General features: G+C 36.9%; 2 protein-coding genes across 2 annotated transcripts; both read right to left on the reverse strand.

Moving 5' to 3' along the window:
- Positions 1–239: 239 nt before the first annotated feature.
- Positions 240–4,623, reverse strand: LOC137939460 (20 kDa chaperonin, chloroplastic-like). Its single transcript, XM_068784727.1, has 6 exons — positions 4,447–4,623; positions 2,645–2,822; positions 1,718–1,897; positions 929–1,084; positions 759–836; positions 240–676 (listed from the first exon to the last, which is right to left on the reverse strand). Exons 2-6 carry the CDS (start codon positions 2,816–2,818, stop codon positions 503–505), a joined length of 762 nt encoding a protein of 253 aa, XP_068640828.1. The 5' UTR covers positions 2,819–2,822; positions 4,447–4,623; the 3' UTR covers positions 240–502.
- Positions 4,624–12,612: 7,989 nt separating this feature from the next.
- On the reverse strand, positions 12,613–13,433 carry LOC137938448 (ethylene-responsive transcription factor ERF098-like). The gene is made up of 2 exons (XM_068783408.1): positions 13,267–13,433; positions 12,613–13,141 (listed from the first exon to the last, which is right to left on the reverse strand). Exons 1-2 carry the CDS (start codon positions 13,431–13,433, stop codon positions 12,613–12,615), a joined length of 696 nt encoding a protein of 231 aa, XP_068639509.1.
- Between the last annotated feature and the right edge of the window lie 1,155 nt (positions 13,434–14,588).

The following is a 14,588-nucleotide window of genomic DNA, read 5'->3' on the forward strand; positions in this document are numbered from 1 at the left end:
TTACAAAGTTTTGTGTAATTTTTTAGGAAGATTATTTTCTATAAAGAGTAGGTTTCTAGAGTTTAAGGGAGAGTAAGGACATGTATATAATCATATATATTGTTTAACTTATTAAGAAGGAGAGGTTTGTAAACCCTAATTTCTCCACCACTTCCTCTTAACAAGTTAGGTTACACACGAGATCCGAAGGTGCCAAAATTTAGGCAAGGACGTGGAAGGGGGATGGGATAGGTTTAGCCTGACCTTTAAAATAATCCATCTATATTTTTTGAAAAATCAAAGAAGTCAGCTCATTTGAACGAGTTACAACGTTTTCACAGTTTCAGGTGATTGAAATTCCTTACCTTCTAACTTGAAGCCGATTTCACAGTTTCAGGAGAGTGCAATCATACTTTACCAGCACAACAACACCAGTCTCCACCAACTTAAACTCTGCGTTTCTATCCTCTACAAGACCTTTTTTTTTGGGGGGTTTCAAATTCATATCCAAATATACATGGCTTTACGACAGCACAGCCATCACATCCGATGCTCTCAAAGCTATGTAATCTGATCCTTCGCCACTCTTAAACTCATTTCCAGCATACTTGGAGTACAGCACTGTGCTCCCAGGACTAACAGACAGCGACTTTCTCTTCCCCTCCTCGTCCAATGGCCCCGGCCCAACAGCTATCACCTGAATTAGCAAGTCAAACACGGTAAGAAATTCTTTACACACGACACTCTCAACGATTAACTATTCCAGGCATCGCCATTACCGTTCCAATGGAAGGTTTCTCTTTGGTCGCTTCAGTCAGCAACAAACCTCCAGCAGTTTTTTCTTCCACTTCAGCAACCTAAATGCAATAGATTTGACTTCAAAGCACAATGCAAAACTAATCATATAAGCTTTAAAATCATTGATAACTTCAAAGCTAAAGCAACGTACCTTAATAAGGACACGGTCATTAAGTGGTTTCATGTCCTTGACATCATCAGTGTCAAGAATACCCACAATGTCATCCTCTTTCAGTAAAAGATGCTTAGCTCCATCATGCTCTATCTCCGTCCCAGCATATTTGGAGTAGACTACCTGCGTTCCAGTCTGCCACCACAAAGCAATGTAAGTACAACCCACAGTTCACCCATTAACTACCCTGTTAAACCTCCAAACATTACTTTCTCATCACTTAAGATGCTACCACAGGACACGCCATAGAATTCGATATATACTAAGAAGCAACAGATAAGACTAGAGAAACAGGGTCAAATACTAGTTAGCTCCTTTTTAGCCACTATTGAATGACTACTGTATGAAAACAAAAAAGCAAATTAACCTACTATATGTTGTTTCTTTGTTGAGAGTTTGTTTCAGTTTCTTGTTGTTGTTTCTTTGTGCTTGTCAGTTAAAAAGTTCTATTCAGCTTTTCATTTTCACTAGCAGTCACTTCCTTAAGATTCATTGTAGTGCTGAATACTATTTATCCAAACAGGCTGAAAATGTTAATTTGGTAAATCCCTCTAGCTGAGTATCAAATGCAGAAACCACCTACAACTTAATTGTTCAATATCCATGAAGTAGCCTTCCAATAAAAGCAAAGCCAGTGACTAAATATATGCTAATTCCATATAACAATTAAGATCCAAGAACAGCAATTTTGCAGACTGCCACATAAAATCCAAGTGAAACTGATGACACATTAATTGCATATGGTATCAGTTTGAGCCAATTTCCTACCTGAACACTAATATCCACCTTATTCTTTCCAATTGTTCTTCCCTCTCCAACAGCCACCACCTCACCTCCTTGTGGTTTTGTTTGAGCAGATGTAGGGAGCAATATACCACCAACACTTGTCTCCTCAGCTATCTTGATTTTAACCAGCACTCTGTCTCCCAATGGCTTGATGGAGGTATACTGCAAAATATCAGGAAAAAGATATATGATAACATTGTCGATATGGGAAAAAAAGGTCTAGTTAAAATTTTTTGAAGCTCATGCCATGCCTCAGAAAGGCAAACAAAACTAATGGAGAATCAGAGTACTAAATTACACTCAGAAACCTATGAAGATACATACATCATCAAATTAAATATGATCTGAGTATCACAAGTAAATATTCAAAGAGAGTGCAATGATGAAAGGATGCTTGCGGAAAGTTGATGTTCAAATTTCTGAATATACTAATAAATAGGAAGTTTTAAGTTCACTAATGTGCTCGTCTTCAATTATAGTAGAAAGGGGATGAGTTCAACAAGCTGCAGATCCAACAGAACAACCCACCTATAGATTCTCAATAGATCAGACAGCTACTCAGAACCAAGATAGTAGGAATTTAGCACAAGATAGGCTACAAAAAGTAATATATGGTATCAGATGTCTTGGCCTATCATGAAACCAATACCATGAACATCTGAAACAATGATGCCAAGCTTGTCATGAACAATATTAAGAGAGATATATCTCCAAAAGGGAATAAAAACCAACACCGCCGTGTGGAAAAATAAGAATCTCTTCCAAAATTATTCATTGAATGAAAGGCTTCTGTCAGCTTCAAAGAGAACTGACAAGCACTTGAATTTCATAGCTAGTTGAGCTGACAGTATTTAAAAAATATGATACACCAATAAAAAAAGGAAATTATAATTAAAAAAAAAACTATACCTTGGGTGCAACAACAGTGGCAGCTTTTACAACAAGACCACGGTATGACCTCTGACTAAGTGCTTCACGGGAAGGTGTGATTGAAGAAACCTTAACAGTAAAAGGACGAAGACCTTCAAAAGAAGGCAAGCTCCTGGTAGTAAAGGAAGAAGCAGAGAATTGCACTGTAGCCATTATCCTTGAAAAAGATAGAGAACTCGTATGTTAGACACTCTCAAGAAATCACATAGAAAAATAAAATTATGGTTAATTACACTAAACTACAATCACCCACATGATGCTGAAGTTTCATTACATTCAACCCCAATGTCTCCTTTTTCTATGAAAATGAGATACAAGCCCACTAAATCCTTGAAAAGAGCGAGAGAGAGAGAGAGAGAGAGAGAGAGAGAGAGAGAGAGAGAGAAGGCAACCCATCCTAATTTCAGAAGAGAGAAGAGGCAGGAATCTTCCTATTTTTGTTCATCTCCCTTGTCTCCCAGCAAAAGAGAGAGAAGGAGAGGGCCTCCTTCCTCACTGGAAAACTGAAAGAATGACAGAAATCAAGGTTGTCTCACGAGTGACAAAGAAGAATATCTTTATTTACAAAACAATATTATAAAATGACTTGGGGCCTTTAGCTCAATGGTCACAGATGGGGGCTTCTAGTGTAAGATCTTGGGTCGAAGTCTCACCCAGGGTTAGGGTTGCGTGTGCAAGTGTTACCAACATTTAGAGCAAAAAACAAAGGTATTCTAAAATTAGAACTTAAAAGGTATGTTGTCCTTTTTCAAGTATAATGATATTTCAAATCTGGAGGATAAGTGATATTACCAGTATTTCTAAAGGGTGCATGTATATTGTAAATCTCCAGTGAAGAGAAGGCTATTAACCCTAAAGTTAAAAAATGCAAAACCTCAATAATTTCAACATTCAAATTATAAAACCAGACTATAGAGTTCCTAAACTTTCCCTCACACCAAGAGAGAACATTTTGCTGAAGAAATATGACCGTGAGGGAATTACATGGAAAAATGAACCATAGGCAAATCAGCTCTCAGCTAAAGAGAAAGGAGAGGAAATCATAAAATCATACTATCTATGAAATCTACCAAAAGAAGCTGATGTCTTCCTTTTCAAATAAATGCCTACCATTGTACAATTACCAAGAATCCTTCTAGTAAAACATAAAATAGGGTAACTACACTAGACTTATTACCCCTGTTATCATTATCACTATGTCAAACGTTAAAAAAAAAAATACCAAAGTTGCAATGAATTTTATGCAGTAAACCTACATGCTGTAAGCGGGAAAAAATAAAGTTGGATATCAGGATGTTTCCCTTCCCAAATTTTCCAGTAACAACACTACAGATTGAATCGAACATATAAAGAAACCGATGGACCTCAAATTCTTTCTATGGGGACGCTCATATGTGCAATATGTTTGTTCCCAAAACTGTGATAACCAAAACAAAAATCTTAAACAAGACCATTTCCAAAAGAAATCCAAATGTGTGGCAAAGGAGATTATTATGAAATTTAAATTAAACCAAGGACTTCAGCTAAAACGACTAATAAAGTGCGTAGCATAACAAGTTAGAAGCAAGTAAACAAGATCAAGGAATCCAGTATACTGGACGTTGTTAAACCCTAAAGAAATTTTGTTAGTTCTGGTATCATAACACTCGGATAAAAGTGTAATTAGAACTTAACACAAGAGAATCTACTGTACAAACACAGGAATCTTCTAATCATCAAATGAGAACAAAAAATGGATAAAGCAGAATCTAGAAGAAGCATATTTCAAAGAGCAGACATACCTCGAAGAGATAAGAAGAGATAACGCACAAGATCCGGTAGAGGAAGTCAAAGGGAGGGACTGAGAGGTATAGCGTTCCACTGGAGCTACGGGATAGGGTTTCCACACGATATTGCCAATTACAAGCCTCTTTATAAAGGAGTTTAGCTAATTCGTTGTGTTACCGTAGAACTGCCGAGCTTTCTAGAAGACAAAGAAGACAAAGCTCTGGAATGTCGTCACATGTCGCTTTGTCTGGAGGGTCATCCAATTGGAAGCCGGAACTACAACCCGGACCAATTCTTCGCCCGACCCGGGATGACGTTAAGGAACCTAAATCCGATACGTTCCAAATCGGTAACGTATGTGACACCAATGTGATAAAAAGAACTGGGCATCAGAACAAGACAAGCTAACAAAAAGCCACACGCCAGTTGCCAAAACAAATGGTTTTGAATCCCAAATAAAGGATTCTCATATGTGAGAATGGATTCCGGTAGCTCTTCCTAGTTTATAGTTCTAAAATTAGCATTCTCATGTGACTTTAAAGTGCCTCAAGAAGTTTGTCGCTTTGTCTATACAAGGAAACCTCTTCATCTAGAATATTCAACTGATTTATTATATGAGTAAACCTAGAGTTCATCTTAGTTATTGACTCACCCAGTTTCGTTTTGAATTACTTATATTGGGCTATCAACAAGCTAATTCTAGAGTTTTTTTAACTCTAGTGGTTCCTTCATGTGTGACCTCTAGTTTTTTTCCCAAATATCTTTGGTGATCTTACATGTGGAGACCCTATTGAACTCATTGGGTCTTAAGACACATAACAAGAGGTTTATGGCCTAAGAGTTTGTCTGGGGCTATTCTTTATCTTCCCTAGTTAGTTCGTTGAATTCCTTTGTAACCGGAATACCATTTTTAAGCTTTTGAGGCTCAAAATAGTCATTCTTGATTACTTGTTGTTGAATTTAAGAAAAAGATAAATATTTCATTGACTTGATGTAATCAGAGTACAAAAATATTTATTTATAATAGAGGAAGGTAGTAAAGTCCAATTACAATAAAACTATATTTGTCCTATTTACACCCAAACTCTAACACTTAAAGATAAGTCCCAGCATAATTAAATAGCTCAATATTGATAAAAGACAAACATAACTCAAACTAAAACTCTTCTAGGACATGGCCATAAGATAAAGATATCTTTGTCAGTCCATCTTGATCTTCCAACTTATGTGATAAGGATATCAGCTCGTGGTAATCATGGTGGGTCCTACTTCTTATGTGTTTGGGCCCATCTTGTGGGTCTTCCTTGGTTGTGTGACTCATCTTATAATACTCTTAAAAATATGTGGGTCTTCCTTGGTTGTGTGAGTTTGGGCCTATCTTCCAACACTTAACACATGTCCCAATCTATAGATTCAAAGTAAAACTCCATTCTTACCTTCCAATATTTATAATTTGTTCCATTGAACAAAGGTGGATGGTTGGTAGATTGTCCGCGAGAATGAGCAATTTATCTTAAGATGTCATTTAATCTTTTTCAACACCTGGAGGATTTTGATTTCAAATAAGTGTTTGACCTACTCTAATACCAATTGTTGGCCTTAAGTGGCTTATCAAGAGGGTGAATTGAGAATTTCAAATTAAAGCTAAGTATTGTGTGTATTAAAAAACCATGCATCAAAGCAATTTCAATGTAAAAAAAAAAAAAATACACACACCATAGGAGACAAAAAAAAATTGTGACCGATGTTCCCTTATTGGTATTTATCGCCCAAGAACTCTTCCTTGGAAAATTCCACTATTTAAAGCTCTAATAGCATGAATTACACAAAGAGATTTTGGCTACCTTTAAGCCATGTATAGTTCAATACATGCTTTTTATAATACCAATCTCCCCAAGAGATTATTGTTATATTCTAACTCTAGTTGGTCATTTGAGGTCTTGAGTAGGTTTGATCATTTTGAAACTTTAGACCTCATGAATGTCGCTCTTTTTTTGTTTAAAAACTCTAGTGTTTTCCTTCTCCATTCTTCAGCCTTTTTCCTAAACTGGTTTCCCCAATTCTTCAAGGTGTTAAAAGGTTTTTGACTTTCTAGTTTAATAAAAGAAAGAGTCTTCCTCTAAAAGGCTGGTTGGCGAGAACTCTAGTTGCTTGCTCTTTTCTGGGTTTCAATTTCTTTTTTTAAACTTCTCTTGTAAAAAGTGACGAACCAGTAAATCTCTACATAACAATGAAGTAATTTTTTTTGTTTCCACTTGAGAGGCATTGACACTTGAAGATGAATTATCTAAAATATTTGGTTTTGTAAATTGTCAGATCAATTAAGTTTTGTTATCATCAATAGCAATATGGGAGTCAACTTATAGTTAACAAATTAAAGTTTTTTTTTTAGTTTATTATTAATGTAACACACTTGCTCTTGTATTTTAAGTTTTTTATTGTAAAAATATTTCTGAGATTGAGCAATTTAGGATTACTCATTAATTGACACACAGTTGGACTAAAGAATCTGAAGAACAATATGTAAGTATAGTTATAACTTTAAGATTAATTTTATTTATATGTTCTACTTTAAGGGAGAGTAATATTATTTATGTTATGTTATCTTTAAAAAGATGACAAGTAGGGGTCGGTGTGAGAGGTAGATGGGGGTGGTGCATCAGTTGATGAGCGTGAAAATAATGTAGAGTGTATGTGGTCCCAATTTTGGGTGTATCAAGCGATTGAGTTTAGCTCCATTTCCTACTCCCAAGATGGCTTGAGGATTATCTTCTTGTATGTCATAATTGGAGGATGAGTTTTGCATGACTTAAGAAGTTTCAAGCTAGACTAATGAGAAGTTGAGGGTTTTTTACCACTTGATTCAAGAGCAGTTGATGGATATTCATCGTAAGGCTTATGAGAGATTGAAGTCTTTATAAGAGGACTATGAGGATAGGTGTTGCATGATGAGAACATATGATGACTTTCACACTTTACTTGAATCTGTAAAAAAAAAATTGGAGTGATGTATATTTTTATTATGATGTGATAAATTTTTTATAGATTTTTAAAGATTTTTAAAGATTTTTTTACTTTTAAATTTTTTTATTTTTACATTTTTCTATAATTTAATTATTTTTTTACGATAATTTTTTATTTTATCATATTTTTTTGGATTATTAATTTACTTGTACAAATTTTATAATTTAATTATTTTTTATGATAAAAAATTTTCATTTTACCGTTATTTTCTATTATATTATTCAATAGGGTAAAATACAAAATAGAAAAATTTTATTTAATAATTCCTTCTGCCAAAAACATGAGAAATTCACCAAAAAAAATTTTAATATTTCTCAGAGAATTATAATTTTCACTTTTAGATTTTTGACACAAATGAATTATAATATTAATTCACAATTTTTTTAATTTTTTTTGTTTCAATCTTTATTCTAATTAAATGGAGAAGTTCACTAGTAAAATTTAGATTTCTACTGGCAAGATTTATTATTTTGCTGGAAAACTATCAAACATCAGTCGTGAATTAATGTTTTAGTACTAGCAAAGTTTTTGAATTTTCTACTAGCAAACTAGTAGAGATTCGGAATTGTTGCAGTGAGAGAATTTGTTGAAGAAACCTATAGAAGTGGAAATGCTCAAGCGAACTCTTCCAATGAATTTTTACTAGAAAGGTTTCGCCAATGACTTCTAACTTTCGTCTATGAAAATTTTCTTCTACGGAACTCAATTCTTTTGTTTTGAATTACTGTCTTACATGAAGTTGCCAAATTTGATATAAATCACAAGAGAAATGGTCGTTGCCAAATTTTAACCTTTGAGGGAACATGGATGCACATTAGTTTGGTAGATTGTTTTGTATTTAGATATCAATCACAAGAGAAATGGTCTCTTCCTCCATTCCCAATTAATTGAGAGACTGGAAGTTGATTTCTTTAATTCCATGCCGCATATTGATCCAGATTTAATTTATAGATCAATGGATTCTTAACATCTTGACTAAGGGGGGGTTAGTCCGAAATGAATCAGACAAAAATTACTCCCACATTACTCCTTTCATTCGATTAGGCCGTTAGTCCAAAATGATCTCCTCTTCATTTGAATCACGTCAAGTAATCTTCTTAGGCAAAAATGTGGGAATCGTGTTTCATATCTATTTTGCAAATTATCCACATGAATCGCACGCGGGACTTGTTTCTCCCTCCCCCAAACGAAATTTTTTCCCTCATTTCGCTCAGTTCTCCCTCTATCGGCTTCCTCTCCCGAAATTTTTTTCTCTCAATCGGCCTTCCTCCCCCAAATTGTTTTTCCTGTATCTTCTCCCTCTCGGCCTCCGTCGCAAAGCACAGGAGGTCAATCCTCTGTCGCAAAGCCTCTCGACCTCCCTCTCTTCTCCCTCTCGGCGTACCGTCGGAGCGCCGCTTCCGTTGCCGATGCCTGCTGGCCCGCCGTTGTCTCCCGCCCTAATCGGTGCTGTGAGGAAGACGACGCATCGGAGTGCTGTGAGGAAGACGAAGCTGGTTTAATTTTTCCAAACTTAGGAAAAATTAAACCAGCGACATAAAAATAATAATCCATATTTTTTATTTATAAAATAATTATTTTTCTCTATTCAGTATATTCATGTTGTAATTACTGTATTAAATTAGTAATTTAATAGTCATAATTATAATATTGTTAAAATAAACATTTGATAAATTGTTTTGGTTTAATTATCCCATTGCTATAATTAATTAAGCCAATGTTTTTAAATTTTGTGGCAATATTTTATTAATTAATAATACGTGAAAATATATATTATGTTATAGATAAAATTATTTATTTATTTATTTATTATTTTTTATTATTGTATTAAATTATTGATTTTAAATGTTAAAATATATCTTATGTTATTAAAATTTTATTTATTTATTTATTATTTTTTTTTTGTTATTTTTTACTTTATTTTTTATTTTTATAATTTATTCTAGTCACACATACTTATTATATTAATTTATAATAAATTGTAATCATTAAGTAATATAATATAGTATTTCATTAATTAATTTATTAATATATTTTAATACTACACATTAAATCACTTATAAGTGTAGTAACCATGCTTATTTTGGTTAATTATCTATTTAGGTATATGTTCTATTTAAGTATATTACAAAAAATTACTCATTCTCATGTATATATCATATTTTTCATTTTGGGGCACTAACACTAGAATATGTTTTCCAATGCACTTGAACTCGTCTATACTAACACCCAAGAATGAGTTGAAGTTGAATAAATTCATTTAAGATGAATTGAAATCTTCACTTCATTTCAAGTTCATCGCAGACTAACCACCCCCCCCCCTCCTAAACTTAGGGGTGGTGTTTGTGCTAGATGTTGAATTGAACGACATTAGAAGATGAACTAAAGGTACACCTTTACAATTGAGTAAGGGTAGTATTTATACAATTTAGAATAGAGAAGATAAACTTTACATGATAAGATAAATACAACATGGGATAAATCCAATAAGATCTTATCTGATAATTGAAGGGATTATGTTTATCCATTATGATGCCCCCTCATGATAAGTCACTTATTAGAGAGGATAATCTTGTCTCGTAACAACTGAAAGTATGAACTTGGCACTGCCTATGTAGGAGATTTGTTTCGAGGGTCCGTGGAAGTAAAAGGACGGGAAGAGCATTAACATTGGTAACATCTTGGGTGGATAGAATCGCTTCATTCGATGAAAAGATGTAGAAGAGCAGTGGCACTAGTAGCGGTTGGGGCAGACGGAATCTCATCGTCCAGGGAAGAGATGTAGAGGAGAAGCGGTAGGGGCAGACATAATCGCACGTATGGTGAAGAGATGTAGAAGGGTAGCGACACTAGTAGTGGCTGGGGCAAACAAAATCACATCGTCCAGAGAAGAGATGTGAAAGAACAATGGCACTAGTAGCAGTTGGGGTGGACAGAATCACATCATCCGAAGGAAGGGTAGCGGCACTAGAAGTGGCTGGGGCAAACAAAATCGCGTCGTTCAGAGAAGAGATGTGAAAGAACAGTGGCACTGGTAGCAGTTGGGGTGGACGAAATCACATCATCCGGAGGAAGAGTAGTGGCACTGGTAGCGGCTGGGTAGACGGAAGCACATCGTTCGATGAAAAGATGCGAAAAACAAGCGGTTGGGGCAGACGAAATTGCATCGTCCAGTGAAGAGATGTGGAAGAACAACGGAACTAATAGTGAGTGGGGCAAACAAATTTACATCGTCAAGTGAAGAGATGTAGAATAGCAGTGGCACTCGTAGCGGCTGGGGCAGATGGAGTCGCATCGTCTGGTGAAGATATGTGGAAGAGCATCGGCACTGGTAGCTGCAAAGGGGGGTTCTCGTGGTGTGGTTCTGCCAAGACAACGTTGGGGGAGCCTGGTGGGGTGCCGGCGGGGTGGTTGCCGACAGAGCGCACAGCGGTGGCAGGTGACAACAATAGTGGGAAATGGCGATAGATTGGAGAGGTGAAGCTAGTGGCAGCATCATGGTGGAGGGATTTTGGAGGGAAATTGGCATCGGGAGAAGAGTGAAGGCTGGATTGTGGAGGAGGAGATGGTGTCAGCTGATTCTACTTGGAGAGACCCACATGTGGTGTTGGTGAGCTATGCGGTGGAACTATTGGAGGTGTGGCAGGCGGAGGTCAGGTCTAGTGTGATGGTGGGAGAGGGAGATGGTGGAGGCGACAACAATGACTGGTCGATAGTGAGGGATGCATCGTTGATGGGAAGTCTAAAGGACGACAAAAGGAAGAATGCATGAGGGTGTTGGGGAGGTTTGGCTTGGGGTTAGAGGAGAGTTTTTTTTTTGTCTCGATATCAGCAAAGAGCGAGGTAACAGTGAAGGGGGAGAGGGAGAGGGTGAGGCGGACAAAATCGAGAGTGAATCGTCCAGGTGGTTCAGCTTGGGAAGGTGTGGTAGAGAGTGAGTTACGTGTGGAGAGGTAGAGGAAGCGGAAAAGAAATTTCAGAGGACAACATATGCAGAAGATCGATCTGCTCTAATACCATGTAGATGTTGAACTGAACCACATTAGAAGATGAAATGAACTACACCTTTGCAATTGAGTATGGGTGGTATTTCAACAATTTATAATATATAAGATAAGTTTTACACGATAAGATAAATTCAATGGGATCTTATCCGAAAAGATTATGTTTATCCCTTATCTATCTGCGCAACATCAATTAAAATGCATAATTGAGGCCTTTGTTATTGGAGGATTATTAAGTAGTGAGAGTGCCTCGCGTCGAAAGGATTTTTCTGGCAATAGCAATTGAAAAGGAGAGAAAATAGGACTTTTTTTTTACATTTCATTTGTCTAGTACCAGATTAAAATCTAGTCTTTTTATACAAGTAGCCAACTAGATTTAGACTTTGCTTCATAGTTGAAGTTTTTTTAAAATTTCCACGATATTTTCTACAATCCATTACCTTTCGTAGATTAGTTTCCGGTGTTTTTTGTGTGCTGATCATAAGATTAGTAGCTCTTCCAGTGATGCAATGGTTGAGTTCTTTTCCTTGATTTTGGTAGCTGGTTGGCAGCTCTCTATATTGTACAAATCTTGACCTCATTGATCAACAACCTACTCCTGATATTAGTGACATAACATATAAAAGCATCTTTCATAACTTGATTATTCTTCATGTTATCATCAAAGAAAAGAAATTTCCACTCAAATAACATCACCAGAAGGAACTTGTTTTTGGCTTGAAATACTGGTATATCTAGCCATGTTACATTATTATAAATTACAATGAAAAAAATAATTTCAGTAAAAAACTAAAAAGAAGAATCCATCATAAGAGCAAGCCCATCCCTTCATTTTCTATCTCAAACATAATATTCAGCAAGGTGTCGCCAGGTGTTTGATAATATGAAAAGATTCTGAAGCTAAAACTGATTTGAACGAGGACGATGAAGCAAAAATGAGACAAATAGAGGCAGAAAATAATAGACAACGTCGCATAATCCAGAGGACAGGAATCGCGTATTACAGATTGTGAGGCAGTTCGAAACAAATTCATCAATCCTATCAAAATCTTGAACAGGACGAAAGTGGTACGAAAGTAGTTCAACAAATCAAATGGAATTTGATCTAATCGAACGAATTAAATTTAACGAGTCTTACTGTGGCATGCTACGCTAATGGCGTTTATCGTCCTCCTCTACGGAAAGAAGCTCATCCAGCAACTTATTGTCCTCATACTCGATTTCGAAAACCTGATTTGGGTGCCAGCTTCGATATGTACTCTCCTGCACCGTCTCTCCTCGAGCAGATGAAGAAGAAGAAGACGGCGACGATGACGACTGCAGTTGGTACCCACAAGTGCTGAAAGAGGAAGAAGACGTTCCAACCGAAAATGGAGACGAATAGGAAGAAACAGGTGGAGGGGAGTTTGGGGTTAGATAGAAATGTTCGTTAGGGAAGTTGAGGATCGCCTGCGGACCTCGCATCTTGTAAGCAGCCCGATCGTAGGCTCGCGCTGCCTCCTCCGGCGTACTGAACGTTCCTAGCCAAATCCGACCACCTTGCCGGCTGGGGTCTCGAATCTCAGAGGCGAATTTCCCCCACGGCCGCCTCCGCACCCCTCTGTAATGTCTCTCCTCCTTAGTCTTTCCTATGTTCTTCAGCGAAGCTTCGCGTTGTGAAACAGCATCCCCCATTGTTTCCCTGAGCATGCAGGATTAAGGGTTTTTAACGCATGCAGATGCATCAGGTTCTGGCGACTAAAAACTAAAAAACATTTTTACTCCATTAAAACGGTCAGGTCTGACGGTTGGAATTCATTTCATTGCCGCTGAGAGAGACAGTCAAGGGGTTTTTCATGGCAAATTCCCCGAGATGTCTTGCACACGACGCCATTGACAAGAAAGAACAGCTTTGTCAACTTTGACGGGAAACAAACCTTGATAACTAGTTTTTTTATTTGGAAAGATTTCAGAGATGACTCAATTTCCACCATTGGCTATACAGAAATTGCGACATCGAGAACCTCAGCTTTGACCTAGAGAAAACTTTCGAGAAGGATCAGAAAGTGGGACATTTTGGACCATTGATTCCACTCTTGACGGTCCTCGATGGCGGCCAAACATTCCCTGCAAGCATGTGGGTAAATAGCTCTTTCTTATACATGCAAGCACATAAGAGCCTCAAAAGGACTTATTTATCCTCTTTATGTGAGCAAGCTTACAAGGGTAACTAATTCAAATTAGATTGACCCTAAACCTTAATTAGATAAGGGGAAGCTCATGTATCCATTTTGTTTGCTTAACCAAATGCTTTTGAACATTATTGGATGAAAATTGGCTCGCTTTGGCTGGAGGATCGGTCCGAGGATACGATTTGTAGGACTCTTGAACTTAGCTCTCTTACTTATTAGGACGACTCTGAGGGTATATTATATGTTCTTTTTTTTACACTTTGAGGATCGTTCGCCTCAAGGTTTAACTATGTCTTGTCTTTCGCCACTATAATGATGAAGTAGTTTACAAAAGAAATCGTACACACTCAACTGTTTTTTTCTAACCTCTCTCCCACAACTCATGATCCTCAATGATAACCCAATAGCAGCACCCCCAAATATGAAGAGAAAATAAGGGTTATCGAAATACAAGTGTGAAATCTCCATATTATCCTTAATGAAACAACAATCAATATATCGTCCTTTAAAATCGACTTTGCATAAGGCGTTAATTAAACTCCACAACTTAACAGGTTTCGGGTCAAGTTAGGTTTTTAAAAAAATTCAATGTAAAAGATTGGATGTGTCGTAGGCCAAAAGGGGGATGGACTAAGGTTACCAAGATGGGGTTAGGAAGAATCGGAGAAAAAGGTTAGACCTTTTTCACCCACGTAACTAGTTTTCATAGGGATAACACCTAACCCTAATTCCGTGGCTCTTTGTCTTTTCCACCTGCAAGACCTTGAAGTGCCTGTTCCGTCCAAAACAAAGCACTGCAGATTCATCGGTTTCAAATCCAAAGAATCCAGAAAGGGGAACAGAATTGAGAAGCCCGTGTTTCAAATCCAACGAAGTTCTTTGCAGTCGAACCGGTCTCTCGTCAGTCTAACAAGGTCGACTAATGATATCGCCATTAAAGCCCACTTTCAAGCTTCG

This window comes from Aristolochia californica, unplaced genomic scaffold (genome assembly GCF_029961685.1).
Source record: "Aristolochia californica isolate CCGP_79_NKW_82.1479 unplaced genomic scaffold, dmAriCali1.0.hap1 SCAF_8, whole genome shotgun sequence".
Taxonomy (NCBI): domain Eukaryota; kingdom Viridiplantae; phylum Streptophyta; class Magnoliopsida; order Piperales; family Aristolochiaceae; genus Aristolochia; species Aristolochia californica.